The sequence below is a fragment of the Bos indicus x Bos taurus genome, chromosome 5 (genome assembly GCF_003369695.1).
Source record: "Bos indicus x Bos taurus breed Angus x Brahman F1 hybrid chromosome 5, Bos_hybrid_MaternalHap_v2.0, whole genome shotgun sequence".
Taxonomy (NCBI): domain Eukaryota; kingdom Metazoa; phylum Chordata; class Mammalia; order Artiodactyla; family Bovidae; genus Bos; species Bos indicus x Bos taurus.
This window is the reverse complement of record NC_040080.1, coordinates 8,947,578-8,973,889: the sequence shown is the minus strand read 5'-3', so window position 1 is coordinate 8,973,889 and position 26,312 is coordinate 8,947,578. Positions and strand designations below refer to the sequence as shown.

The 26,312-nt window shown below is 58.9% G+C and overlaps 1 protein-coding gene across 1 annotated transcript in view; it reads left to right on the top strand.

Moving 5' to 3' along the window:
- The window catches only part of CACNA1I (calcium voltage-gated channel subunit alpha1 I), a 115,248-nt gene extending 92,553 nt beyond the window's left edge, over positions 1–22,695 (top strand). The window contains exons 23-36 of the mRNA XM_027540726.1: positions 1,062–1,151; positions 2,744–2,936; positions 3,527–3,678; positions 4,941–5,050; positions 5,661–5,794; positions 6,552–6,622; positions 9,939–10,017; positions 10,733–10,854; positions 11,411–11,755; positions 12,010–12,156; positions 13,141–13,263; positions 15,180–15,345; positions 16,872–17,068; positions 18,325–22,695. Of these exons, the coding sequence (XP_027396527.1) occupies positions 1,062–1,151; positions 2,744–2,936; positions 3,527–3,678; positions 4,941–5,050; positions 5,661–5,794; positions 6,552–6,622; positions 9,939–10,017; positions 10,733–10,854; positions 11,411–11,755; positions 12,010–12,156; positions 13,141–13,263; positions 15,180–15,345; positions 16,872–17,068; positions 18,325–18,993 (2,598 nt within the window). The 3' untranslated portion in view covers positions 18,994–22,695. The remainder of the gene's footprint in view (positions 1–1,061; positions 1,152–2,743; positions 2,937–3,526; positions 3,679–4,940; positions 5,051–5,660; positions 5,795–6,551; positions 6,623–9,938; positions 10,018–10,732; positions 10,855–11,410; positions 11,756–12,009; positions 12,157–13,140; positions 13,264–15,179; positions 15,346–16,871; positions 17,069–18,324) is intronic.
- Positions 22,696–26,312: the final 3,617 nt, after the last annotated feature.

Here is a 26,312-nt window from a genome sequence, read left to right as displayed (position 1 = left end):
CTTCCCCCGCCCAGCCCTTTTCCATTCTGGAAAATCTGCTTAACGGCAGGCTGATGACCTTAGACCCCTGAGTAGGTCTCCGCAGAACCACATGGGAGGTTCCAGCATGGCCTGGAGCCTTAGGTCCCTCCTGGACCTCTTAGCAGCTGTGTGCCCTCACCCAGTTCTGCCCCTCTCTGTGCTTCCGTGTCTTCATCTGTAAATGGGAGTAGTGATAGCAGGTCTGTGATTCCAAGGTCCCCAGGCTCTCTGCACTACAGAGCTCTGTGATCTAAGGGCTCACAGGGACATTTGCCTCTTGAGCTGTAAGGGCTTCGTGTGCCTCCCTGGTCGAGAGGGCTCCCTTTTTGTCCCCTGTCCTGCTCCTGGGCCTGAGCCCTTTCCCGGCAGCACCGGCAGCAAAGAGGAAGGGTCTGAGGCCTGGATGGATAGGATGGAGGGGCCGGTACAGGGCAGGAGACCTCTCCCGTGGATGCTTTGGCCTGCTGTCCATATAGAAGCCTTGGCTGCCTATCCCCTGGGGATCACCTCTGTTTCTAATATCATTAGCGAGGGTAAATATTGCCATTTACAGACAAAGAAGCTGGGGCCCAGAGACATGAAGGAACCTGCCCCAAGACACACAGCCAGTGAGTGGCAGAACTTGAACTGGTCCTGGCTTCTCTTGAGAGCTCCTGTTTTAGGCACTAGAGGCAGGGCCCCTCGTGTTTTCAGGAACCTTCCAGTTTAAAGTCTCCGCTGATCCTCCCAGCCAATGTGGCAGGCAGGCCCTGAAGGGTTAGCGCCATTCTGTGGGTGAGGAGAAAAGATGTCATGAATTTTTTGCCTGTTAATTTCAGAGCTGAGACTGGAGCCCAGGACTCCAAGTCCAGTGCTCGTTCTCCTGCAGCAGTGCCTGCGGGGTACATGGCAGGCACACGGTGTGTTCTCAGAAAAGGTCTGTTGGTCAAGGACACAGCTCTGCCCTGGACTCGGGGAAGGCCTCTCTGTCCCTCAGAGGGGGCAGATGCAGCCTGAGATGCCCGTGCCATCTCCCTGCCCCCTTCCTCCCGTGTTTCCAGGCCCTCATGTCCCTCTTCGTGCTGGCCTCCAAGGATGGCTGGGTGAACATTATGTACAATGGACTGGACGCCGTCGCGGTGGACCAGCAGGTGGGCATGGCCGGGCCGGGTCTGCCGGGCAGCAGGGGAGGGACACGGTGTCTTTGGGGCCCCCGGGGTCTGAAGCTGGTGTCTCCCACTGTCAGCCGTACCCGCCCCTCCCTGTCCTGGCCTGCACCCTTCCGTTAGGGCTGTGCTCTGGCTGGTGTAAGTCCATGCTCCGATTGCTTCTGCAAGCCTGCTGTCTGCAGGGAGAGCGCTGTGAGCTGGCTCTGTCCAGAGGGCTGCAGAGCCCGTGGATGGAGAAGCGAGAGTAAGAGGAGGCCCAGGGCCGGGCCAGCTGTGAGGACAGCAAGTGCATGCTTGGGTGGGACAGTGACAGGCTCAGGGAGTCATGAGGCCAGGACCGGGGGTAGGAGGTGGAAGGAGAGTGGCAGGAGGCAGGTGGAGGAGGTAAGCAGGGCAGGAAGGGCAGGAAGGCCTAGGTGCACAGCTGGGGCTGGAGCAGAGGGCAGTGGGCATCAGTGAAGGGGTAACAGTGAGGTGAGCTTGTGGGAGCCTCCTGGGGCTGCTGGGTGAGGATGGATTTGGAAGTGGGAGGGTGGAAGGGGTCAGCAAGGAGGCTGGGTCTGAGCCCTCACCCCCAAGATCCCTCTGAGAGCAGGGGTCCCCTCAGGGGCTAGGTGGGGGCCTTAGGCAAGACACATGGCTGATCAGGGTCAGCAGTGTCCTGGCTATGAAAGTCATCAGAAGAAGGAGCAGGGAGATGCTCTGGGTCATGCCAGGACCCACTCAGTGAGGGCATTGGAGCTGGGGATGCCCCTAGGCCTGTAGGTCCCCTCGGACTCTTGGCTTCACCCTGGATGGCTCTGGAGTGGACATAAAAGTGGAGGTTGGGGATGTGGAAGAATGAGAACATGTGGTGACATCACCTTCCACTTCTTTGTCTGTACACTCTTCCTGCCTGCCACCCCCACTAACACACACATGGACACACACAGATGCACACACACACACACACACACACACACACACACATACACACCATCAGGGCTGTGATCACTCCTCTGCTGGCTGCTTTGTTTCCTGGTTTGTTTCTAGATGAATGAATAAATGAATGAATAGTTGAATGAATAGTTGGATGAATAGATGGATGATGAGCACATGGATGAATAAGTGGATTGGTGGGTAAATGGATGAATGAGTGGATGGATGGGTAAATGGATGAATGAGTGGGTGATGGATGGGTAAATGGATGAATGAATGGATGGATGGGTAAATGGTGAATAAGTGGATGGGTGGGTAAATAGATGAATGGATAATGGGTGGGTAAATGGATGAATGAATGGATGGATGGGTAAATGGATGAATGAGTGGATGAATGGATAGGTCGGTGGGTGGATGAATAGATGGTGGGTAGAGGAAGAAGACAGAGGGCAGGGAAGGGGGCACTGTCTTTGCTGAGCACCATCCTTGTGCCAGGCAGGGTAGGCACTTCCTACCTCCACCTTCAAATCTCCCAGTTGCCCGGGAGGCTGTTACCAGTGCCTGCCCTGCACGGAGGCTCGTCGAGGGAGGGTACCCCCGGCAGTGGGCCCCATGGTGCCTGGCCAGCCTCCCTCAGCCCCGTCTGGTCCCCGCAGCCCGTGCCCAACCACAACCCCTGGATGCTGCTCTACTTCATCTCCTTCCTGCTCATCGTCAGCTTCTTCGTGCTCAACATGTTCGTGGGCGTCGTGGTGGAGAACTTCCACAAGTGCCGGCAGCACCAGGAGGCCGAGGAGGCGCGGCGGCGCGAGGAGAAGCGGCTGCGGCGGCTGGAGAAGAAGCGCCGGAGTGAGTGGGTGACCTGCGGGGGAGGGTGATGGCTCCCTGGCCCCAGGGCTCCTCTGCCCGCTGCTCTGCGGAGCCCCGGGCCTGACCCCAGCCACTGGGCCTCTGGACCCAGAGGGAACGGAGGTCTCTGTGCCCCTGGCCTTGCCCTTCCCCAGCATCTGCCTGACCTGACCTCTGTCATCAGTGTCCATCCAGAGTCTAATGGTGACCCCACTGCCTGTCCAAACGAGGCCCAGCAGCTCAGTCCAGGCAGAGGGCAGAGACAGAGCCCAGATGCCCAGCCCTGAGCCGTGGGACCCCTACCCTGCCCCCAGCAGAACCAGAGCCCCTGAATGGGCACATTTGGGGTGAATGAGGACAATCAGGTCAAAGAGGACAGTCCCTCTCTGCCATCCTGCCTCATGTGCTAACCCCTTTCCCTCGAGGTGCCCTGGTTGGGTGGGGTGGACCTAGCTGACTCCCAGGGCCTGGGGTGGACCCGATCTCTCCCCTCGCCTCCTCCCTCCCGTCTGCCTCTCCTTCTGTGTGCTCTGCCCCCACCTCTGCCCCAACCCTCTGTGGTCTGCACCACCCACCCCGCACCCCTGCAGAGGCCCAGCGGCTGCCCTACTACGCTACCTACTGTCCCACGAGGCTGCTCATCCACTCCATGTGCACCAGCCACTACCTGGACATCTTCATCACCTTCATCATCTGCCTCAACGTGGTCACCATGTCCCTGGAGCACTACAACCAGCCCACGGTGAGCCCCGGCCTGGCCCCTGGCCCGAGGTCGTGTGGTAGGGTTGGGTCCTCAGTGGGCCCGCACCCCAGGGATGGGCGGGCCAGGGTCTGAGCAGGTCCTGCACGGGGTCCTATGCTTAAGAAGCTCAGGGCCTGGTAGGATGGATGAGTGAGAGGGAGAAGTCACCCCTTTCCAGGGCAAGATCCTGGTGAGTGGGGTGGGATGGGGTGGAACGGGGTAGGAGTGGGGTGGGGGTGACATTCAGGCCCAGCCTTGAACGTGGGTGACAGTGGCCGTGGTGTGTTCATTGAGACTCTTTGCAGGACACACTACAGATATTAACTCTCCAATCCTCGTAGCAACCTTAGTGTGTGTGTGTGGTGGGCTTTCTCCAGATTTTGTAGATAAAGAAACCGAGGCTCAGAGACATAAAACACGCTGCCCTAGTCATTCAGCCAGTGAGTGGAGGTGGGACTGGAACTGTGGTTTGCCACCTGGCTCCACTGCTCCTGGGCATATGGAGCCTGGCAGAGGGGCAGGGCCTCTGAGGGCAAACACTGGGGTAGGAGAGGTGACCAGTCCCCAGCTGGTTGCAGGCAGTGTTCATGAGGGACACGAGGGGTGTGTTATGTAGGGGCGAGTCTCTGGGAAGACTAACTGGAGTGGGGGAAGAGGGGAGAGCAGAGCCTCCAGATGAGGAATTGGTACGTTATTTTAAACGGTAGGAGTGAAATACAATGAGTGCAGGCAGCCATTGATGGGATGCGGCCGTAATGGTAGAACTTCTAAATTAACATGAAGAAATGGAATAAGAATAAGTTCATATTAACCAAGTATTTATTCTGTCTGGTCTTGGACTATTACCTCGTTTAATTCTGAGGTGGGTGCTATTATCATCCAATTCATAGACTGGAAAACTAAGTCCTGGAGAGGTCAAGTGACTTGCCAAGGCTTCAAACAAGGAATAAGTGCTGAGTCTGAATTCACATCGATTAATACGCGGCCTGGTTCTTAACCACTACCTTAACCATTACCCCATACTGCCTCCACTGAGTGGCGATTGGACCAGACCAGCAGAAATAAGGAAAAGGAAACCGCAATCTAAAATAAATAGTGCACATTAAGTAAGGTGGGAAGAGTAAAAGCAGATATGTAAATCACTGCATTAAGTGTGAATGGAGTAAATTCTCCCCTTACAAGGCAGAGATTCTTCTGACTGGAGTAAAGGTGGCGGACAGGTCATGGGGCCTGGGTCATGCTTCTTTTTGTTGCTCCTGCAGTCTCTGGAGACAGCCCTCAAGTACTGCAACTACATGTTCACCACTGTCTTTGTGCTGGAGGCTGTGCTGAAGCTGGTGGCATTTGGTCTGAGACGCTTCTTCAAGGACCGGTGAGCAAAACTGGGCTGGGCTGAGGCAGCGGAGAGTGCACTGCAGGAGAGAGAAGCAGTCCTGACCCCCAGGGAAGCTATCCTGACCCCAGGGGAAGCTTGGAGCAGCTGGAGGAGGGGAACCAGTGAGTCCGAGGACTGATGGTCATTGACCCCAGGTGCTGCCTTCAGCCCTGATGGGTGCCGGGCATTCTGCCAAACCCCTCTCATGGTCCTCCATACCCCACAGGTAGAGCAGGGCATACCTCATGCGAGTCCTTCTTTTCAGAGGGAACAAGTGGAGCTCAGAGAGGTTGATGGACTAGCCCAAGGCCACACAGAGGGAGCAGCTGGCTCAAGATTCAGACCTAGGAGTCAGAACCCATTCCTCCTCAGATGTTCCTTTAGCCTGGTCAGCCTCTTGCTTGAGGGATAGAGGCTGTGGTGGGGTTGGGGTTGGGGGGCAGCGAGGGAGCTGGAACCACTGGGATCTGGAGGGGCTATTAGGGATCCCCGAGGGCCATGGCAGGAGGGTGGAGGGCTGGGAAACTCCTCCCAGCTGGAGTGTGTCTAAACTCAAGTGCTTCTCACCCTGCATCTCACTCCCGCCCTCCTCTGCTCGGCCGCACAGGTGGAACCAACTGGACCTGGCCATCGTGCTGCTGTCGGTCATGGGCATCACGCTGGAGGAGATTGAGATCAACGCGGCGCTGCCCATCAACCCCACCATCATCCGAATCATGCGGGTCCTGCGCATCGCCCGGGGTGAGGGTTGGGCGGGGCAGGATGGGGAATAGGAGCCCGTCCTTGACACACACTTGACGCCCCCATGCTGTGTGCCCACACTTGCCCTCGTCCTGACAGCTCTGTACTGCGCCCTGGCATGCCCCCTCCATATAACACCCTGCCCAGTGTGGTCCAGTCTCAGGTGGGGTTGAAAGGACCCCAGGGCAGCCAAGAAGACACTGGGTCCTCACCAGCCTTTCTCCAGCTCTGGCTGGGACACCTTGTCCTTGAAACCCTCTTTGTTCTCCCAGAAGTCTCCCTTTCGCCCCAAGGCTGTCCTCATCCTTGTTTCAAAAAACCTCCTGCCTCTGGCCTCACCCTTCTACCTGCCCCGCCCGTTGCCCCCAGATTCCGAGGTGGTGAGGGATCCGGTGGAGAAACTCAGCAGTCACCCTGGGGCCTCTCCAGCCAGAGAGGAAGGGAGAGACCCAGGGGCCCTCACGCGCTGCTCACTGTGGCCTCATCATGGTGAATTACGTGCCCACGCACACACTTGATATCCGTCTGCTCCCTTGTGCCTGTCCTCCTTCTCTTGGGCTTTTTTACACAGACACCCACCCCAGGGGGGACGTGTTTTTGTGCACCACCCCCATTCATCTGCACCCAGGGGATTGTAGTGTGGCGTCTCGTTCACGCTCCTCCACTTTCTCGCTCTACCGCATTCACATGCACACACACACACAGGCCTGTCCCTGCTGGTCTGGGCTGAGTGGGCCGGGTTGGGTGTTGCCCACAGTGCTGAAGCTCCTGAAGATGGCCACGGGAATGCGGGCCCTGCTGGACACCGTGGTGCAAGCTCTGCCCCAGGTAAGAGCCGCCCCTCGCCCAACCTGGCCGTCATCAGTGTCACGCTGGGTCCCTGGGGGGCATGGGCTGTGACTTCCCTTCTCTCCAGATCTGCCCAAACCGGAGCTGAGGCAGAGTCCTGCCTCCAGAGAAGCAATTGTGAGCTCAGGGCGTGAGAGATGGGCGGGTTCCCATCTACTTCTTCCTTCCTTTCTTGGCTGAGCCCTTGGTCCCTCTCCCCACTCCTGCCCCACCTGCCTGCTCTGTACCCCGCCCTTGGGCTGGACGCTGAGGACCCAGGTTCTGCCCTCAGGAGTCTAGGGGAACGACAGAGGCCTCAGGGCAGTGTGGGGAGAGGCCTGCACATGGGGAATCAGAGAAGGCATAAGGCACTTCGAGCATGACCTTATAGGGCGGCTTGACCTTGTTGGTGGCTTGGTAAGAGGTGGTGATGTGGATAGAGAGGTGACAGGTATGACATTCTAGGAGGGGATAGCATGAGACACTGACCTGGGGGTGGGGACCCTGGGAAGTTAGGAAAGCGCCCCCCACCATTGGTGAGGGGAAGGGAGATGGGGTCAAAGCCACAGGGGTGCATCTTCGGTCCTCCTGGGAGCTCTGCAGTCCCAGGTTCCTCCTCCCCTGCTGTCCCAGCTACCGATGGCTCCTTTTCTCCCTCCCCTCAGTGCAGCCTCACCTCGCTCTGAGGTGAGCCTCATATACATTCATTTATTCACTATGACTCATCTAGTCTTAAGGAACTTCAGCTGTCTTAAGGTAAAAGGCACAGATACAGCATGCTAAAGATGAGGATGAAAGATAAACAGCCCAGGGAAAGTGAAAGCAAATTCTCTCAGGTACTTGGGCTGAGGACGTTGAGTTCCATTCTCAAGTTTGGTGTGAGCTTCCTGGCAGCCTCGTTGCAAAGGGCAAGCGACACAGCAGACAGCTGGTCTGGATGGAGAGCAAGGGCTTTCATTCAGAGAGCTGTGGTCTTTCCTAACATGAAATTCCTTTGGAGGGATTTGTCACATGGGAGATGGGGGTGAGTTCTGGGCAGATAGTAAATGGGTTGGAGACCAGACTCAAGCCTCCCTGAAAGTCAAAGTGTTAGTCACTCAGTCGTGTCCGACTCTTTGCAACCCCATGGATTGTAACCCACCAGGCTCCTGTGTCCATGGAATTCTCCAGGCAAGAATACTGGAGTGGGTAGTCATTCCCTTCTCCAGGGGATCTTCCCGACCGAGGGATCAAATTCAGGTCTTCTGTGTTGCAGGCAGATTCTTTACCATCTGAGCCACCAGGGAACCTATGGTCAAAGCCTAGTGCCCTGTGAGAGCCTGGGGACGAGGTGCCTTTATTTTTCTTGCCTGTGAAATTGGGGCGAGAGGTGGTGGTAGCAGTAGTTCCTATCTCAAAGGGTTGTTGTGAGGTTTAAAATAGTTAAAGCTTGTAAAGCACTGGATCATAAGCAGCACCGTGGAAGAGTCTGCTAAGGACAGGAATGGAGGTGGCAAGTGTGTGCCCCCCGCCTGCCTGGCCTCCTGGCCCTTTCCCCTCTCCCTTTCCCCTTGTTCTGACCCTTGGGCATCCTAACCCTACGTTGGTATGGGGCACATGGAGATGCCTAGGAAGTCCCAGCTTCAGGTAGGAGACATGGAATAGTAATTACAACTACTTTAAGAGATGTGTGTGCCTAGAACCATGTGGTATTGGGGTGAGGGCTTACCCCTCAAAATCTATTAGCTGATCCTGGACATTTCCTTGGTTCTTTGTAAAGTGACAGGAAAACGAAACCTCAGCCCTTTCCTTCCAGGCTTTGTCTCAGGCACCCAGAGAGGAGGCCTGAGGGAAGGCTTCTCAGAGGAGGTGACCCATGATCCGGGTATTGAGGGGTGGGGAGTAGGCATTTTCTAGGCAAAGGCAGAGAGAAGGTCTTCCTGGCAGACAAAACAGAATATGCAAATGGGGTCTGTTCTCTGTGTGGCTGGAGTCTGGAGTTGGGTGATCAGTCTGGGAGGGGTCCACAGGGCTGGACCCCAGCAGCTGGGGCCTCACACCTGGCCTCAGAGGTGCTCAGTGAGAGCTTGTCTCTTTAATAAAAAAGCATCATTTAATTAGACTCTGTTGGTGTGATTGTGGCGCAGCTCAGAAGGAAACCCTTGTCTGGAGTAGAGAAACATTAGGAGCCCGTGATTAACACGGTTTACTTTTCAGCAATTAACACGAACATCCTCAGATTCCATTCATGCAGGTCTTCTGAGGGTTCTCAGAGACACTTCCTTTCTAGGGCAAGAACATGTTGGAGCCTTATCTTACCCATAACATGAGTTAAAGGTGGTCTCTGGCCTACAGATAGACTTGAAATAGGTTTGAAATCTGCGATATTTTTCTCCCACCGGAGCTGTGGGAGGGGGGTGGCTGGGTCTGCAGGAGGCTTCTGGGGGGCCCAGTCTTGCATGATTCCTATATTCACGCCTTTCTTGGGCCAGAGCTCGTGCTGACCCAAGGAAGCAGATCTGAATTACTCCAGCCATGCCCCTGCTCTCCAGGACTTCCCAGACTGGCAGAGACAGTGACAGGGATACACCAGTTACACTCATGCTGTAAGACTGAATCCCTGTCTGTCTGAAGGAATTCAGGCAGGCTTCATGAAGGAGGTAGCATTATTGATGTAACTTCCTTTTCTCCCTCTCTACATTCATCTGTGGGATGGTACTGACCACACACAGGTGTAGAAGCTGTGTGCAGAGACCCTGGGGCCAGCCTGCTAGGCTTGACCCCAGTCCTACCACTACTAGCGATGTGGTCCTGGGCAAGGACTTCACCTCTCAGGACATCTGTTTAATCACTTGAAGAATGGGGGTAAAAGAGAGTCCATAGATCATTGTGTGCAGCCATGACTAAGGAATGCTTGAAATCGGACTGCTCATAGGAAGGGCGTCATGCTCAGTCACTTCGGTCCTGTCTGACTCTTTGCAACCTCATGGACTATAACTCACCAGGCTCCTTTATCCGTGGGATTCTCCAGGCAAGAGTACTGGAGTGGGCTGCCTTTTCCTAACCAGGGGAACTTCCTGACTCAGAAATCGAACCCACATCTCCTGTGGCTCCTGCACTGCAGGCGGATTCTTTACCACTGAGCCACAGGGACCACCAGTAAGGGCTTCACACGTGTCTTGTGCCCTGTGCTGGACCCAGCCGGCCCTCCAGGAAGTGGGGCAGGGGTGGCCGACACGGACACAGAGCCTGCCCTGACCTTCAGGCTGGCCCTTTGCCTGGAGCCTGCCGTGCCCCCTCCCCGGACCCTGCCCAGCCCCACCCGCTGTCCCCACAGGTGGGCAACCTGGGCCTCCTCTTCATGCTGCTCTTCTTCATCTACGCCGCCCTGGGAGTGGAGCTCTTCGGGAAGCTGGGTGCGTGATGCTGAAGCCGACCTGGGGGGTGGGCTATGGAACAGGTCTGGTAGTGGAGGGAGGGTCCCGGCAGGGTGGGGAGGCCTGAGACACCCTCCCCCAAACAGACTGTCATGCCATGGTCTCTGTGATGGGGAAATGTTCCCACAGCGAGCCTTTGGGGGCTGGATGGGTGACCCTCCGCCATCCATACCCCGCTCCCAGCGTGAATAGAGGCTTTGGAGAGATGCTCGCCTGGGTCCATGGGCACTCCCATACCTGTGCAGTGGACCCCCCACTTGGAGCCCCCCCTAGCTGTCTGACCTCTCAGGGATGCCCCTTCCAGTGCCACCTGCCAGTGCCTATCCCCAGTCACTGCCACCCCAGTAGGCAGAGTGGACAGGGCCCAGACTGAGGGCAATGCAGCCCACATCCAGGCAGCCTTGCACAGGGCCAGCTCCAGCAAGCCGGGCTCCTCTGGGCATGAGCCCTTACCTACCTTAGCCCAACTTCTCCCTCAGAAATTGATACCTGGGTGGAGCAAGGAGCCAGGCTCACCTGAGCTTGAGTCTCCACCAGCATGCCACCTCTCTGAGCCTTAGTCTCTCCATCTGTGGGCGTGCACAGGCCGCACACGCCTCTGAGGTTATCTGAGATAAGGCTGAGAGGCAGCAGCGCAGGGCAGGCCCTGCAGGGGACTCTGCAGCGGGCCAGGCTGACCCCACTCTCCTTCCAGTCTGCAACGACGAGAACCCTTGTGAGGGCATGAGCCGGCACGCCACCTTCGAGAACTTCGGCATGGCCTTCCTCACGCTCTTCCAGGTCTCCACTGGCGACAACTGGAATGGGATCATGAAGGTACACGTGGTGGGCAGGGGAGGGAGAGTCAGGCTGGATTCTGCCTGCCCAGTGGCCCATCGCACACGGAGGGTGTGCAGGGCACAGAGACACGGGGGTCCACCCACGGCCCTGGGGCACAGCAAGGTGGACATGAGGCCAGAGCAGGTTTTCTGTCCGCCCTGAATGCTGTGCTGGGATCAGGGCTCAGAATCTAGGGGACAGGACTCTGCTTGGGGCCAGAGGGGGTGCTGGGGGCCCGAGCCCAGGGACTCCAGGCGCCACTGCTCTGACGCTGAAGCCAGCCTAGGGGGTGGGCTATGGAACAGGTCTGGTAGTGGAGGGAGGGTCCCGGCAGGGTGGGGAGGCCTGAGACACCCTCCCCCGAACAGACCGTCCCTTGGCTTGGGCTTCACTGTCCATCACCCAGCACGGGTTCCCTGGCTCTGGCCTGCAGTTCAGCCTGGGCTGGGTGGAGAGGGGCCTCATGAGGACAGAGATGCGGCCTGTGTCCCAGACCCCCGGGCCTTGTGGCTAGCTCCCTGCTGCATCCCTCTCTCCCCCGTCCTCGGTGCAGGACACGCTGCGGGACTGCACGCACGACGAGCGCAGCTGCCTGAGCAGCCTGCAGTTCGTGTCACCGCTGTACTTCGTCAGCTTCGTGCTCACGGCCCAGTTCGTGCTCATCAACGTGGTGGTGGCCGTGCTCATGAAGCACCTGGACGACAGCAACAAGGAGGCCCAGGAGGACGCCGAGATGGACGCCGAGCTGGAGCTGGAGCTGGCCCACGGCCTGGGCCCCAGCCCGCGGCCACCGGCCAGTGCCCCGGGGGCGCCCGCACCCGCCCACGGGCCAGGAGGGGCGGCCGGCGAGGGTGATCCCGAGGGCCGCCTGCGCCGAAGCTGCTACTCGCCAGCCCAGGTGGGCGGGGCCCGGAGAGGGCAGCGGGGTTGCTGAGGGCTGGGAGGACAGCTGGGCTGGCGGGAGGGCTCGGGCAGAGAGCTCGGTCATTCCGGGCCCCGCTTGCTCAGCTCCGTTTCAGGGGCGACCCTGTGATGTGGGGTCGGGCCCAGGCCACGGGCGGAGAACCAGGAAGGCAGCCCGTGCCCGCCCACCCGGCCATCCCGAGCTGGCCGATAATCCCACCTGTCCCCACCCCGTCCCCGTCCGCCTAGGAGAACCTGTGGCTGGACAGCGTCTCTTTAATCATCAAGGACTCCTTGGAGGGGGAGCTGACCATCATCGACAACCTGTCCGGGTCCATCTTCCACCACTACTCCTCGCCGGCCGGCTGCGAGAAGTGTCACCACGATAAGCAGGAGGTAATGACAGTGCCCCCAGGGGAGCTGGGGCCTCGGGGTTGGGGCGTGGCTCCAGTCCTGGTGGAGGGCCAGCCTGAGGGGCGAGCTGCTCTGGGTGGAAGCCCGCCAGGGCCTACTTGATCAAGGCTGGTCCCATGGGGCTGTGGTGGACAGGCCTCCTCCCTGAGCCCAGCCTGGCCTGATCCTCTGCTCGGTCCAGGCCTGTGCTGTGGCCTCAGGAGCTGCGAGGCCCCGCTCTGGGCCTGTACACAGCAGGTGCTCAGAAAGGGTGGCTGCCCACTGTGGTGGTGCGCTGCGGGTGCCAGCAGGAAGCCCAGGCGTCACCTCTGGTGCAGTGTGCCTTTTCTGTGACGTCAAGGGGTCACCCAGGACCATTGTTCCAGAGCTCAAGGCCTGAGCACCCCAGAGCCTCTTCCCAGGGCCCCTGTCCTGGTTCCAGGGCTCAGCCCCACCCTCCCCAGGTGGGGTTTCCCTGATGGGCACCGCAGGGCATCCGTGGCCTTGGACCTGTCTTGTGCAGGCTCAGGCGGGCCCTGTCCCCTCTCCCCAGCCACGTGGGGCCCTGAGCACCTCCCTAGGAGTGGCCAGCCCCCAGGGATCCCCTTTAGCCTGAGGTGACTTCAGACTCCCCAAGGCCCTAGGGGCTCACAAGCACCCCCAGCCCATGAGGGCAGCCTGCACAGAGCCACAGGTGAGTCATTCCCAGCAGCCTTGAAGGGCACTTGGTCTGCTTGGACCAGCTTTGGTTCACAGCCCTCAGCAGCTCACCTGCCCGCTGGCCCAGCTTAGGCCCAGCACTCTGCCGTCTGTGACATCCTCGGGTCGTCTCCCATTCCCAGCCCAGGCTAGGTCCCTGCACAGGATGGACGTGCCATCTGTGCTCAGATCTCTTGCCCTCTCTGACCACTGCCCTGTGTCTCTCTGGAGGACCCCTGCCCCACCGCAGCCCCAGAGGTGACCCGAGGTGGCCCGCTCTCCCTGCAGGTGCAGCTGGCCGAGACGGAGGCCTTCTCCCTGAACTCAGACAGGTCCTCGTCCATCCTGCTTGGCGATGACCTGAGTCTGGAGGACCCTGCAGCCTGCCCTGTCGGCCCCAGGGACAGCAAGGTGAGCACAGTGGGCTCCTGGGCAGGCGGATCTGAACTTGCAGCCTGGCCTCTGCCTGCCATGCTGGGACACTGCCCCTTCCTGGCGCACCATTTAAGTGGCACCTGCTGCATGCTGGGCCCTCATCTCCTGTTGGTTAGATGAGGGCTGGGGACAGAGAGGTGGAGTGATTTACCTGAAGTCACACAGCAACAAGCCAGAGCTCCAGTCACAGCATCCAAGTGGCCCTGGCCACTCACTGTAGCTTTGGATGTTTTTGCTCCACTGGGAGTTGTCCCTGGTGGACACACTTTATGGGGGCACTGGGGGAGGCTGGAGAGTCTCAACAGGTGCACGCACCTACTGCGTGCCCTTTGTCTGCACTCAGTGTGCCCGCCCCCCAGCTCTGTGCGTTGGGGGTAATGTGACTCCATTCTACAGGCCAGGACATGAGGGCTCTGAGAGGTGAGGTGGCTTGTCCTGTCGCATAGCTGGGCACAGTCCCCAACCTCTGCCCTCGCGGTGGTCAGTCTAGGGGAGGCCAGGAGGGCTGGAAGGGCTGCTCTGTTGATCCTGCAGACTCAGGGAGGGGAGGTCTGCCACAGGGCTTGTGACCTGGAGGCAGAGTCGTTCTTTTTTTTCTTTTTTAAAGTATTTTTCTTTATTTGGATTCCCTGGTGACTCAGATGGTAAAGAGTCTGCCTGCAATGCGGGAGACCCAGGTTCAATCCCCGGGTTGGGACGATCCCCTGGAGAAGGAAATGGCAACCCACCCCAGTATTCTTGCTTGGAGAATTCCACGGATGGAGGAGCCTGGTGGGCTCCAGTCCATGGGGTCGCAAGGAGTGGGACATTTGGGTCTGAGTTGTGGCATTCAGGGTCTTCACTGCATCGTGTGTGGTCTTTTGTTGCGGCACACGGACTCTCTCGTTGTGCGTGGTCCCAGTAGTTGCATCAGGGGGCTTAATTGCTCCGAGGCATTCTAGTCGTGCTTGCCCAGGCTGGGGGAGGTGCGAGAGCCCCCGGCCCAAGGTGGGTATGCAGTGGGCCTCCCCTAAGAGAGTCTCTTTCCCTCTGACCCCTGGCGCAGCCTGGATTTGGCACCACCGCCCCTAGGGCTGTCCTCCATCAGCTCCAGGAAGGCGGGGATGGGGGGAGTGGATCTTGCCGGCCCCTTCTGTCCCCCTCTGACAGCTGACAGCCCCTGTCCCCCGCTGCCGCCAGCCCCTTCCTGCATCTCCTGTACCCCTGCACTATTTTCCCACACAGGATGTTGGGGTGCAGTTTCTAGGGTCTGGTGGTGTTGGTGGGTGCTGTTTTATTAGGACTCAAATAATAGTTCATAGGGGGCTCATCTATCTTGGAGGGGGCATAGAGGCAGCTTTTGAGACACATACTGTTCAGAGGTAACCTTGGGCTGCAGGGTTGAAGAAGGGCAGGGCTCAGGGAGTGCCAGGAAGGAGAGCTGGTTGCCAGAAGGAGTGGTTCCTCTCTCATTTATGGACGTGGAAACTGAGGCTCAGCCACAGGAAGGGACCTGCCCAGGGTCACGCTCACAAGGAGGCTTTGAAGCTGCTTGGTCTGTCTTCTGGTGCCTTCACCAGCCTAGGCTTGGCCTTTCTGCTGGCCAGGGTCTGTACCACTTGGCTACAGAGACAAAGAAGAGCCTCAAGAGTCTCAGGGTCACAAGGGGAGTGAGTGGGGGAATTGCTACCTGCCTGGGACATCAGAGAGGGCTTCCTGGAGGTGGGGTCCTTTTACCTCCAGGAGGTTTTGGAAGATGATGATCGCTGGCCAGGTGAAGGAGGGGAGGAGAAGGCCGTCCCAGGCAGTGAGAGCAGCGAAGCAAAGGGGTGTAGAGCAGGGGCATGAAGGCAGCTATGGTGGGCTGTTCCCCCCTCCACCATCCTGCCCCTTCCACCTCCTTTTTCCTGTAGGGCGAGCCTGACCCGCCTGAGCCCATGCAGGTAGGGGACCTGGGCGAATGCTTCTTCCCCTTACCCAACACGGCCGTCTCATCGGGTCCGGAGAACTTCCTGTGCGAGATGGAGGCCATCCCATTCAACCCCGTCCAGTCCTGGCTGAAACACGAGAGCAGCCAAGGTGAGGGTGGGAGCCCTGCCAGCTCCCATGGCCCTGATCTTGGGTGTTGGCTTCAGAGGGAACTGGCTGAGATTTTTCCTGAGTAATTTTGCCTAGACTATTACATCGAGTCCAGAAAGAACCAGATGGTTAATTGACAATAAAAGATAGGAATCTCAGGCCTGATAGAACAATGACAAAAGACCAGGAGCCAAATAATACAGAGAGATGAGGTCATAATTATACCGAAAATCTGGGCTAATGGATGATTCATGCTGAGTGTCCTGGGAGCTGTGGTGAAAAAGGAAACAGGTTGGCACACACAGCTCTCATCAAGCAGAAGGCAAGCTGCCTAATTATTGAAGCGTTTTTCTAGAGCTGAATTTGAGAGGTGTTTATCCCACAAGATCGTCATACAAGGTGATGCTAAACAGCAGATGCCTGTGGTCCTCAATAGCTCTTTCATACAAAGCCCTACCCTCAGCGTCCTCTGTTTGCACTTTGGGCTTGTGGCTGGGCTCTGGGCTTGAGGACAGAGGACTCAATTGACTGGTCCATCACAGGTTCACCTTCACCTCCAGTCTCTCTGGAAGGTCATGGAATCTGGCTTCATAGTCCCGGCTGGGGAAGGGGGGCAGAAAGATGAACTCGTTGGAAGAGCGGCCCTGAGATCCTGAGCCCACCCCATGTACTCTTCTGGGAGGGGCCTTGGCCTTGAGCACCTTCCAGGAGCTAAAGGTGGAGTGACTCTTCCGAGGACTTTCCTAAAGCTGACGGCCTCTGGCCTGGATATGATGGCTGAGGTGCCAAGACCCCAGACCTCCTGAATCAAAAGTTAGGGCACAGGACCGAAGAGCCATTCTGATCAGACGAAGTCCCATCTTCTTTACCTAACCTTTCATTAGCATTTTTCCTTAAATAAGATGCCAAAGATGAGGAATCCCCCTTACCTGGGGACATTCGAGCTTCCATCCTCATCCTGGAAGCCACTGAGGGGACCATGGGCAGAAGTTGCTTCCCCCCACCTGCAGAACTGCCCTCATCTCCACCTCACCTTCTCTTTGCCCCCTCCATCCCCAGCACTCTGTCTGCTCTGCTGTCCAGCGTGGTGCCCACCTGTGTGCTGTCCTTGTGTGGGGGGCCCCAGGCCTGGCCATGCCCTGAGGGTGTCAGCACTGTGGAGTGAGTGTCTTAGTGAGCGCTGCTGTTCATGGGGCTTGAGTTCCATAGCTGCCTCTTGCTCTTACAGCCATGTCTCCACTCCTCTAGGTGGGCAGCTGGTCCCCATTTAAAGAGGAAGGAACCTAGGGGGCCTTGAGCCTGGGTCTGCTTGGCTCCAGAAACTGCCATCGCCCAGTGCCCGTCCTCCCAGGGCTCACAAGGCAGGCTCAGTGTTTCTTGCTCTCACGATGGACTCTGAGGCTCAGAGAGGGAGGCTTGCCCATGGAGTCACAGCCAGTTTGTCAGGGGGCCCTTCCTGCCAGCCGACCCTCAGGGGCCTGCCAGCCTGAGCCTGCTCCCCTGTCCCTCTCCTCCCTCCCCAGCAGCGCCCCCGAGCCCCTTCTCCCCGGATGCCTCCAGCCCACTCCTGCCCATGCCGGCCGAGTTCTTCCACCCTGCCGTGGCCGCCAGCCAGGAAGGGCAGGAGAAGGGCGCCGGATCCCGGACCCTCCCCAAGATCGCCCTGCAGGGCTCCTGGGCCTCCCTGAGGTCGCCGAGCGTCAACTGCACCCTCCTTCGACAGGTACGGTCTCTCCGGGCTCTGAGAGCTCTCCTGTCAGGGGACATGTGAGGGGGCGTCTTGAAATCCAAGGTGAGGGAGGAGGGAACGGGCCCAACCAAAGGCACCAGGCAGGGCGGTGCCAGGGACACTTGGGAAAGAGGGGCATAGTGGGAGCCTGGAGGGAGGAGGTGACACTAGAGGCTGATGAAGTGGACAGGGCTGGGTCCTAGGGCATCTGGGGACAGCAGAGTGTGGGGAGTGCCCAGGTTGGGGGCCCTGGAGGAAGACCTGGGCTCTAGCTTGAGGGGACAGGGAGGAGGGGGTGTTAGGAGTCATTGCAGGGTTTGGGGGTGGGGTGAGGGGGTTGGCATGTGATTGCTAGGAATGGAGGTCTCAGTCTGTGAGGCCGCCTGTATTGAATTGGCCAGGGCTACCACCTGGGCACCCCTCAGGGCACAGAGCAGAAGGGTCTGCAGACCTGACATCCCTGGTCTGGGGGTGTGGATGGGGGGCAGCGGGGGCAGGGGGAGGGGACCAGGTCTCAGGGAGAGGCACAGTGAGGCACAGGGAGAGGCATAGTCAGCCCAGGGCTCTTGCAATTACTTGTTCGTCCAGTGACTGTTGACCCCAGCTCCCGCCAGCCAGGCTACAGCCGGCTGCAGGGTGAAAAAATCCCTGCCTTCTGGGGGGTTTACCGTTTAGTGTGTAGCAGGGATGTGCCAGGAGAGATGATCAGAATAAATGCAGGGAAAGTATAGTGTGTTTGGCAGTGATGTGGGCCAGGAAGAATGCTGCGGGGGAGAGGGGAGGGAGCTGGTGGGGGAGTGGGGTGCTGACAGTTCAGGTGGAGGGACTGGGAGGGCAGTGAGTGGTGACACAGGTGTATCAGGGAAGAGCTTTCCAGGCAGAGGTGGGGGTGGGGGTGCGGGGTGGGGTGGGAGGAGCCAGGCGAGTAAGGGGGGAGGGAGGTCAAGAGGGATGGGGTGGGGCCCAAGGGCTTTTCCTCCCAGTGAATTGGATCCTCCTCTGCTGGGTGCCTGACTGGGGTCTGAGCAGGATGACGCTGGTGGCACACTGAGGGCCAGGCAATGGGGTGGGGTGGGGCCCAGTCCGAAGCTGCTGCAGGGACCACCCGGAGGGCCACCCTGCAGCTCAGACAGCCGGAAAGCCTCGCCAGGCCCGGTGTGTTCCTGAGGGGTCGGAGGGGCTTGAGGGGGTGCCCATCGGGGGAGGGGAACACCGGGCAGCACCCCCATCCCCTGTGGCCCTCCCCGCAGGCCACGGGGAGCGACACGTCGCTGGAGGTCAGCCGCAGCAGCTCGGCGGGCAGCCTGCAGACCACGCTGGAGGACAGCCTGACCCTGAGCGACAGCCCGCGGCGAGGGCTGGGGCTGCCCGCGTCCGTCCCGGGCCCCCGCGCCGGCCCGTCGCCCGCCGCGCGCCGCCGCCCGAGCCCACGGGGCCGGGGCACGTTCAGCCTGCGCGGGCTGCGGGCGCACCAGCGCAGCCACAGCAGCGGGGGCTCCACCAGCCCGGGCTGCACGCGGCACGACTCCATGGACCCCTCGGACGAGGAGGGCGCGGGCGGCCGGGCCGGCGGGGGCTGCGGGGGCGCGGGCAGCGAGCACTCGGAGACCCTCAGCAGCCTCTCGCTCACCTCCCTCTTCGGGCCACCGCCCCCGCCGCCCGGCCTCCCGCCCGCGCGCCGGTTCAGCAGCGCCAGCAGCCTGGCCGCCGGGCCCGGCCGCCCCCGCGCCGCCGCCGCCCCGGGGCCCCGCGGCCTGGCCCGCAGCCCATCCTGGGCCGCCGCCGATCGCTGCAAGGACCCGCCGCGCCCGGCCGAGCCGGCGGCTCCCCGGGACCCCGAGGCGCCTGAGCCACAGCCCCCGCCGCCGCCGCCGGGGGAGCCGCCGTCCGGGGACGCCGCGAGCCAGGGGAGGAGATGAGGGCCGCCGCCCGCCCGCCCCGTTTCACTTCTTTACCTCAGGAGCCAGGGGCAGACAGCAATACTTCGTCCAGTCCACCACCTGGACCTGGGCGCCGCGCCGGGGGGCCGCCGTCGGGGCGGGAGGAGCAGGCCCCCCAACGCCCGCCCGGTAGCCGAGGCTCAGAAGGGCCCAGCGGAGGTCCTGCCTGTGTGTATACGTGTATACATATGCATATACATAGAGAGAGACAGACATATATATTTATTTTTTCTACCGAGAGCTTATGACTTCCAGAAAGTGCTAAAGTTGAGCATAGCCGGTGGGGGCCCACTCCGGGGGTACTGGCGGCTGGAATTTCTGGTGTCTCCCTCCCGGGTTGAGAGTGGCTTGGAGAGGGCTCTCAGGCCTCTGAGGGTCCCCACCGTGGCCGGGGAGACAGGCCCAGAAGAAGAGGTGGAATTCAGGGTGCATTTTTTTTTCCTTTAAAGAAGAAACGCTGCTAAGATCCCGCCCCTCTACATGTTGGGGTGTCTGTCTTGTTCCTGACCGTCTAGCTGTTGTGACAGTCCTTCATAGATGCCCCAGAGCACACAAACTCTCTTAGTCAACCAGTTAGATGTCTTTCTTTAGAAAAACCAGGGGTGAGTCCTGGTATTACTTTAAGGACAGCGGTGGGGGTGTAAAGTGGCTCCACGACTGGGCAGGGTTGGGGGTCCTCACCTTTAGGTGAGGTTCCAGGGGCTTTTGCCCCCAAGGAGCTGAGAGCAGCAGGGCTGCAGGAAGGAGAGGGACAGTGAAGGTATTAAGCAGATGAGATGTTTGGAGGTCAAGGGAACCCTCCTGGTCTATGCTGGTCAGGCTGCCCCCCAGGGCTCCTGGGTTCTGACAATCAGTGGCCGGTTACTTATTGCCTTTTACCCCCAGCCCGGGGTGGACCCTGAGCCACAGCCATTGCTGGAGGTTGTACACACCCCTCCACTCCCTGTCCCCTGACCAACTCTGCTCCCTGCCCCCCATCCTCCATGGAGTTCAGGGTAAAATAGATCTGACAGGACCCTAAGTAGGGGTGGGGGTAGCTGCCTGGGCCCTGGGATCAGCCCTGGGCCCTGCACCTTCCCACGCCCGCTTGGCACCTGGAGACCCACATCCCCACATCCTCTCTCCCTGCTGCCTGCCTCTAAGTCTCTCTTTTATTCCCCTTCCCAGCTTTCCCAAAGCTGCACTACTTCTCAAATGGGTTCCCAGATGGGTATTTATTTGAATAGACTTGCATTTATCAGATGGGTATTTATTTGAATAGTTGTGCATTTATTTCAGTACTTATTAGAAAAAAAAAAACCCAGTACATTGGACCCATGACATCACAGATATAGTGCTCAGATCAGGGCTGGGTTTTGAGCAGTAAATGGACTTGAAGTCATTTTGAGGAAGAAGGCTGGGTCATAGTGATGCAGTGATCTGCAGACATGCAGAGGTTGTGGGGTGGGAAATGCCGAAAGCTGGGGACTCACCGCCCTTCAGCAATAACCAGGCCCTCTGCCGGTGTGAGAGCCTCTCAAAGGCTTTGGCTGGCCCTGCTGAGGGGCCCTTGACCTTGTTCCCCAAACCTGACCTTAAAGAGTTTGGCTTTGGGCTGGGCAGACGGGTTCGGGAGAAGGGTCTTCTTGACAGGCTGTGGGTCTTCTAGATGGCAGAGGGACCCCTGGGGTCTGGGCATCGTGCAAAGGGAGGAGGTAATGTGGCCTGCAAAGCCTTTCCCCAAGAGCTGGTAGGGGGAAGGGTTGTTTGGTCCACTTCACACCTGAGGAAGCCAAGGTCCACCCCAGGGGGTGAAGGGGCCACCCAGGACCCTCAGAACCCGGGGAGCAAAGAGGCTGGGGCCCTGTGGGCAGCCAGCCCCTGAGTACCTGAAATGTGAAACAGGGACCCTGTGTTTCAAAGCAGGTGGATTCAGAAAGTCACAGCCGGGCTGCAGGCCTCTCTGCTGGCAGTGGGGGAGTTGGGCCATCTTGGTGGTCAGTCCTGGACTTGCCCCTGAGCCTCTGGAGCCTCCCTCTCCTCACCTGAAAGTGTGATGGTGGGCAGTCCTCTTTGAGGGGTCGCTGTGAGGCCACACAAGGCGGTGCCTACACGCTCTGCACTCTCCCAGGTGGCAGCCTCCAGGGGAGGGGTTGGCTGGGCCTGGGGTCATGTCCCCTCCTGCTCCCCAGGGGCCCATTGGCTGGAGGTGGAGGCTGGGCCCTAGTCCTGAGCTGCTTGCTCCAGAGAGCCTTGCACTGGCTGCCCTGGCCATGCTGGTGGTTTCATCACGGGGGTGCTTGCTTGTCTGGGGAAAAAGAGGGCGTGGGTAGCCTGCTGGGCTCTGCCTCACCCTCCCTCCGTGAGCCACGCTGGCCCCAGCAATCGAGGTGGAGGGGAGGCCGCACACACAGTAGCTGTGCCCGACAGCGTGTTCCTGGAGGGACGTGTGTGCCAGGGGCTGGAAGATGGCTAGTGGGGCCTGGGAGGCCCGTGTGGAGGGTGGGTGGGATTCAGGGGATGGCATCTGACTCCGGTCAGCAGCTCCCGTTTTCTGGGCTCAGGTGTCGTCGGGAGGCCCTGAGCCGCGTGCACTGCTGCTCCACGCGCAGACCAGGGACTGACTTTCCTGATGTCACCAGGTTATCAGTGGCTGGGCAGGGAACACATCTCGGGTGTGTCTGACATAAAGCCATCCTTTTACTGGGATCTGTGTGACCTCAGAACAAGCAGACACGTGGGAAGAGTGATCCAGCCGTCACCTGAGTGATGGTGGGAGGTCTGGTCAGAGCGGGATGTGTCTCAGAGCTGAACACAGAAGATAGAAGCTTTGCCCGAGGGAGTCGTGAGAGATGGGCTTGTTCCTGGAGGGCCTCAAATGCTGAACCCAGGCACTTGGTCCTGTTCCTGGGAGTTACAGGTGATAGGGGACCAGGGAAGCTGTGGTTGGCTGGCCAGGAGAAGCCCAAATGGCTAAGGGTTGGGTGATTAGCCCCTTTGCCCTCTCTGATCCTGCGGCCTGTCTATCACAAAAGCACAAACCTACCCTAACCCACGTGGCCTGGCCCTGAGGAGAGTGGGGACCCTGGTGCTGGACACCCCAAGCTGTGTGTTTGCAGATCTCTGCAGGATGGTGGCTGGCAGGCACCTCAACACCTATACAAAGGGACCCAAGACCAGATGGGACATGGCCTGCCCTGGCCAAACCCTTTTCCTGTCTCCTGCCAGGCCTTCTCCTGCACCAGGCAGCCCCCTAAAAGTGGACCAAATGTGCACAGTATCAGCCTGTCTGCCTGTCTTCCCCCCACAAATCTTCCCACTGGAGCTTTCTGTTTCCAGGGCCACCTCTGGCCCCCTTTGCTGCGCTGTGTAAGGGCTTGGGGTCTTAGAAACCGCTGTTTAGCCCAGATACACATACTCTTTTTTGTCTTTGTGCAATAATCAGTGTTCCTGGCGGAGCCTGGGCTGAGCCAGGGTTTGAGGAGGAGACAGAGGCCGCCTCCTCCTGGAAGCCCTCCACCCAGCCCTGCTGCTGTGACTATCGCACTCCCAGTCGCTGTACAGTTTCTATGGTGTGAATAAACTTCCCTCCTAGTTGCTGATGGCGCTGGTACCTACTGGCCCAGACGGCCTGGGGTAGAGAAAACAAGTGGCAGCCGCCACCAGTGTTGTTTTGAATAAAACCTGAAGCCTATTTCAGAATTTTTCTGTGTGTCTGGGCTGTTCTGTCCCTAGTGGCATGGGTGTTGTACTGGGGGGTTTCCCGCTGGGGGGTGGGTGGGCGTGGTGGTGGTGATGTGTTTATTATGCCCAGGCTGCGGGGCCTGGGGTGTCTGGGACCTAGAGACACGGATGGAAGTTTCTCTCCTGGCTTGGGTGTGGGTCGGGGGCTGCTGGGCTGGGGAGGAAGCAGAACCTGGCTCTTTAGTGAAGATGCTGGACCTGGGTGAGAAAGTAACAAGAAAGAAGTCATCTACCTACCTGGCACTGTTACCTAAAGTCATACTGTGGGTATTTTCAGGACTCTTGGTTCAGTTCAGTTCAGTTCAGTCACTCATTCGTGTCCGACTCTTTGCGACCCCATGAACCGCAGCATGCCAGGCCTCCTTGTCCATCACCAACTCCTGGAGCTTACTCAAACTCATGTCCATGGAGTCGGTGATGCCATCCAACCATCTCATCCTCTCTCATCCCCTTCTCCTCCCGCCTTCAATCTTTCCCAGCATCAGGGTCTTTTCCAATGAGTCAACTCTTCACACAAGGTGGCCAAAGTATTGGAGCTTCAGCTTTAGCATCAGTCCTTCCAATGAATATTCAGGACTGATTTCCTTTAGGATGGACTGGTTGGATCTCCTTGCTGTCCAAGGGACTCTCAAGAGTCTTCTCCAACACCACAGTTCGCAAAGGACAAAAATCCAACTCAAATGAGTTTGAAAGAAAAAGCTGGAAGAGAGGAAAGGAAGGCAGGGAGAAAAGAGAGAAATAAGATGAAAGTAACTTGGTGGCTCCAGTAGCTAGAAAGCCCAGAGGTAGAGTCAGCTTCAGGTGCAGTTGGATCAAGGGCTCCAACTAGGTTGCTAGGACGAGGTCTCTCTCTACCTCTGGTCTCTACTTCCTTCTGAGTTTACCTCCCTCCTCTCCGAGTGGCCACCAGAAGCCCAGGCTTGGGGCCTATCTGCCCATCCCCAGATGAAGGAGGGCGTCTCTCCCTGACAGTCTGGCAAAGTTCATGGACTCTCATAGGTTGACTGGGGTACGTGCCATGCTCTGATTGGCCAGGTCTGAACTCTGGGATCCAGGGATGGGGGTGACCCACCGGCATCATGGTCTGAGAGCAAGAAAGGGAGAAACTGTCAAGGAGAACCACTGTGTGCTTGTTGGAAGGAGGGGCTGAAGGCTGGACACGCAGAGAAACCTGGGCGGCCTCTCCTCCGGCTAAGCTGCGTGCGGCCTCATCCCTGGGAAGGGTGCTCTCATCACTGCCCTTCAGATCAGATCAGGGACCCAGAGAGGTCCAGAGACTGAGCACCTGGACGTCTATAAGCTATGGGAGTGGAACAGCCAAGCAGTGGCTAGAGGCCTACTTGGTCCCCACCAGCCCTATCTAGTCCCCCCACCCCCTTGGTGTGTGCTCTCTATACTTGAGGGCCAACTAGGGCTTGGCCTGGACAGGAGAGGGACCTGGGGACAACGTGGGTGACCTCCAGTGGTGTCCACTTCAGAGAACAGCGGAGAACAGGAAGACCTGGGGCCACCCCGCAGACAGGCCTGTAACCCTGGCTTTCCCATCTGCTCTGAGACCCCTTCTGGTGGCCCCTGGGGGCTCTGGGTGGGGTGGTGGTGGTGTGGACAGAGACATCACTGCAGCCTTCCAGGTCTCTCTGCATGGCGCCCACGTGGACGCTTCCAGCTGCAGGCTTTACTGCTCAGAGCACTAGGTTTTCCCTGCTTGAGGAGGAGGAGGCAGAGGGGGTCTCACTAGGAGCCCTTTTGAGGCCTGGGCGTCTGCCTCACCATAGATGAGGCATGGGGGCAGGGAGAGCGGCGACAGCTGGTGGGGGCTGCTGCACATGCATTGGTGCATGAGGGCCCGCCCCCACTCTTGGATCGGCCTGCCTCCACCTGGGGAGGGGTCTGACCCCCATTTTCAGATGAGGAAACAGGCAGGGCAGGCCTTCCCCAGAGCAGGCAGGGCTCTGAGTCCCAGTGTACATCCAGGCCCCAGCCTGAGCCTCGCTCGTTACCCGTGAGACTTGGTCCAGCTGCCCAGCCTCGGCTCTCATGGCCGAATCGTCCAGCAAGCCCTGACTCCCTGGGGAGACGCCCTGCTCCAGCCCCTCCTCTCCCAGCCCCCAGAGGCAGGCCTGCTGGACTCTTCCACGGGGCGCTTCAGACTCCACCTGTTTAAAACCTCTAGACGCCTGACCCCCAACACCCATCCCTCTCTGGAAGCCTGGGCCCCAGACTCCTCTCCTCCCCACCAGGGGCCCCTGGCCTGACTGCCCACCTCACCCTTGCTTGCCTTCTGCTCCCCCACCCAGCTCCTTCTCACCACCTCCCAACCCTCCCTGCTGACCCCCCAGGGCACATTCCTTGGCCCCTTGGCTCACCTTGCAGGGCCCTTTGGAGGTGACTGTCCCTCCTCCTGGAACTCTGCTCCCTCCCCAGGCTGTCTCTGCCTCCTTTCCAAGCCTCATCAGCCTCTGTCACTCTGCAGACCACCCACGTGCTGCCAACCACACGCCTCTTCCCCCGTGTCCTGTAAGAACAGCCCCTCCCACACCTAGCGTCCCTTGTTCCCTTTCTCCCCTTCCCCTGGCTCTTGCCTACCACTTCAGCTTACTCGAATGCCACTTCCTCCAGGAAGCCTTCCCAGCTGCCCATGGCTTTGCTCTCCAGCTTCCACTTCTCCCTCCACACCAACTCTTTATCCCTGTGTCCTGTCTGTCTCCTGAGTCCCCATCACACTGCATCAGTCCAGTAATGGCAACTATGGTCCCTCCGCCCAGACCAGAGCCTAGTGCCCAGCTAACCCCTCCCCTCATTTCTCTCCCCGAGGAAACTGAGGCCCAGAGAGGCAGTATGACCTGTGCCAAGTCACACAAGGAGGCAGTGCCAGTGGTGACCGTGGCCCGCCTGCCCCTCCCATAGCTGCAGAGCAGCAGCCCTCTCCGCGCCGAGGCCACTGCGGGCCCTAGAGAGCAGAGCCCTGCTTTGTTTTGCTCTCCCTTACGCGTTAATAATGGGATTAAAGGCAAGTTGCTGCCAAGGAGAGAGACTGAGAGAAAAAAAAAAAAGAACATTTTAAGAGAATGAAAAACTTCACCCATCAGCACTTTTTATTTAGACCTGAATTCATGAATTTTAACCAAATAAACACTGGCATGTTAGGTATTAATATATGGACGATTATGCAAAACCGCTATTATGGCTGTAATGAAAATTAGATTCTGACTCGGAGGTAGCGTTCCAGGAGGGAGGCGTCCTCCAGTTTCCTGCGCGGTGACCTCGGATTGCCGTTGTCATGGTAACAGGGTTGCTCTGGGAATCAGTGGATAGGATAGGATATGTCCTGTGGGGAGGGGCCGCCAGAGGGCCCTGTTGGGCTGGTGCGGACCTGCAGGCCCCCGAATTCGGGCTGGGCCCCCATGGCTCTGTCCCCTGGGGCAGCTTGGAGACTCACGGACAGGTCACCAGTGGGAGGGGTGGGGTATGCACAGCGTCCCCACGTCACCCACGACTCTTTCTCACTCCCCTTCCTGATGGCTCTGCCCTTATGTGTTTCAGTAGGTGTTTGCTGAGCACCTACTATGCACCAG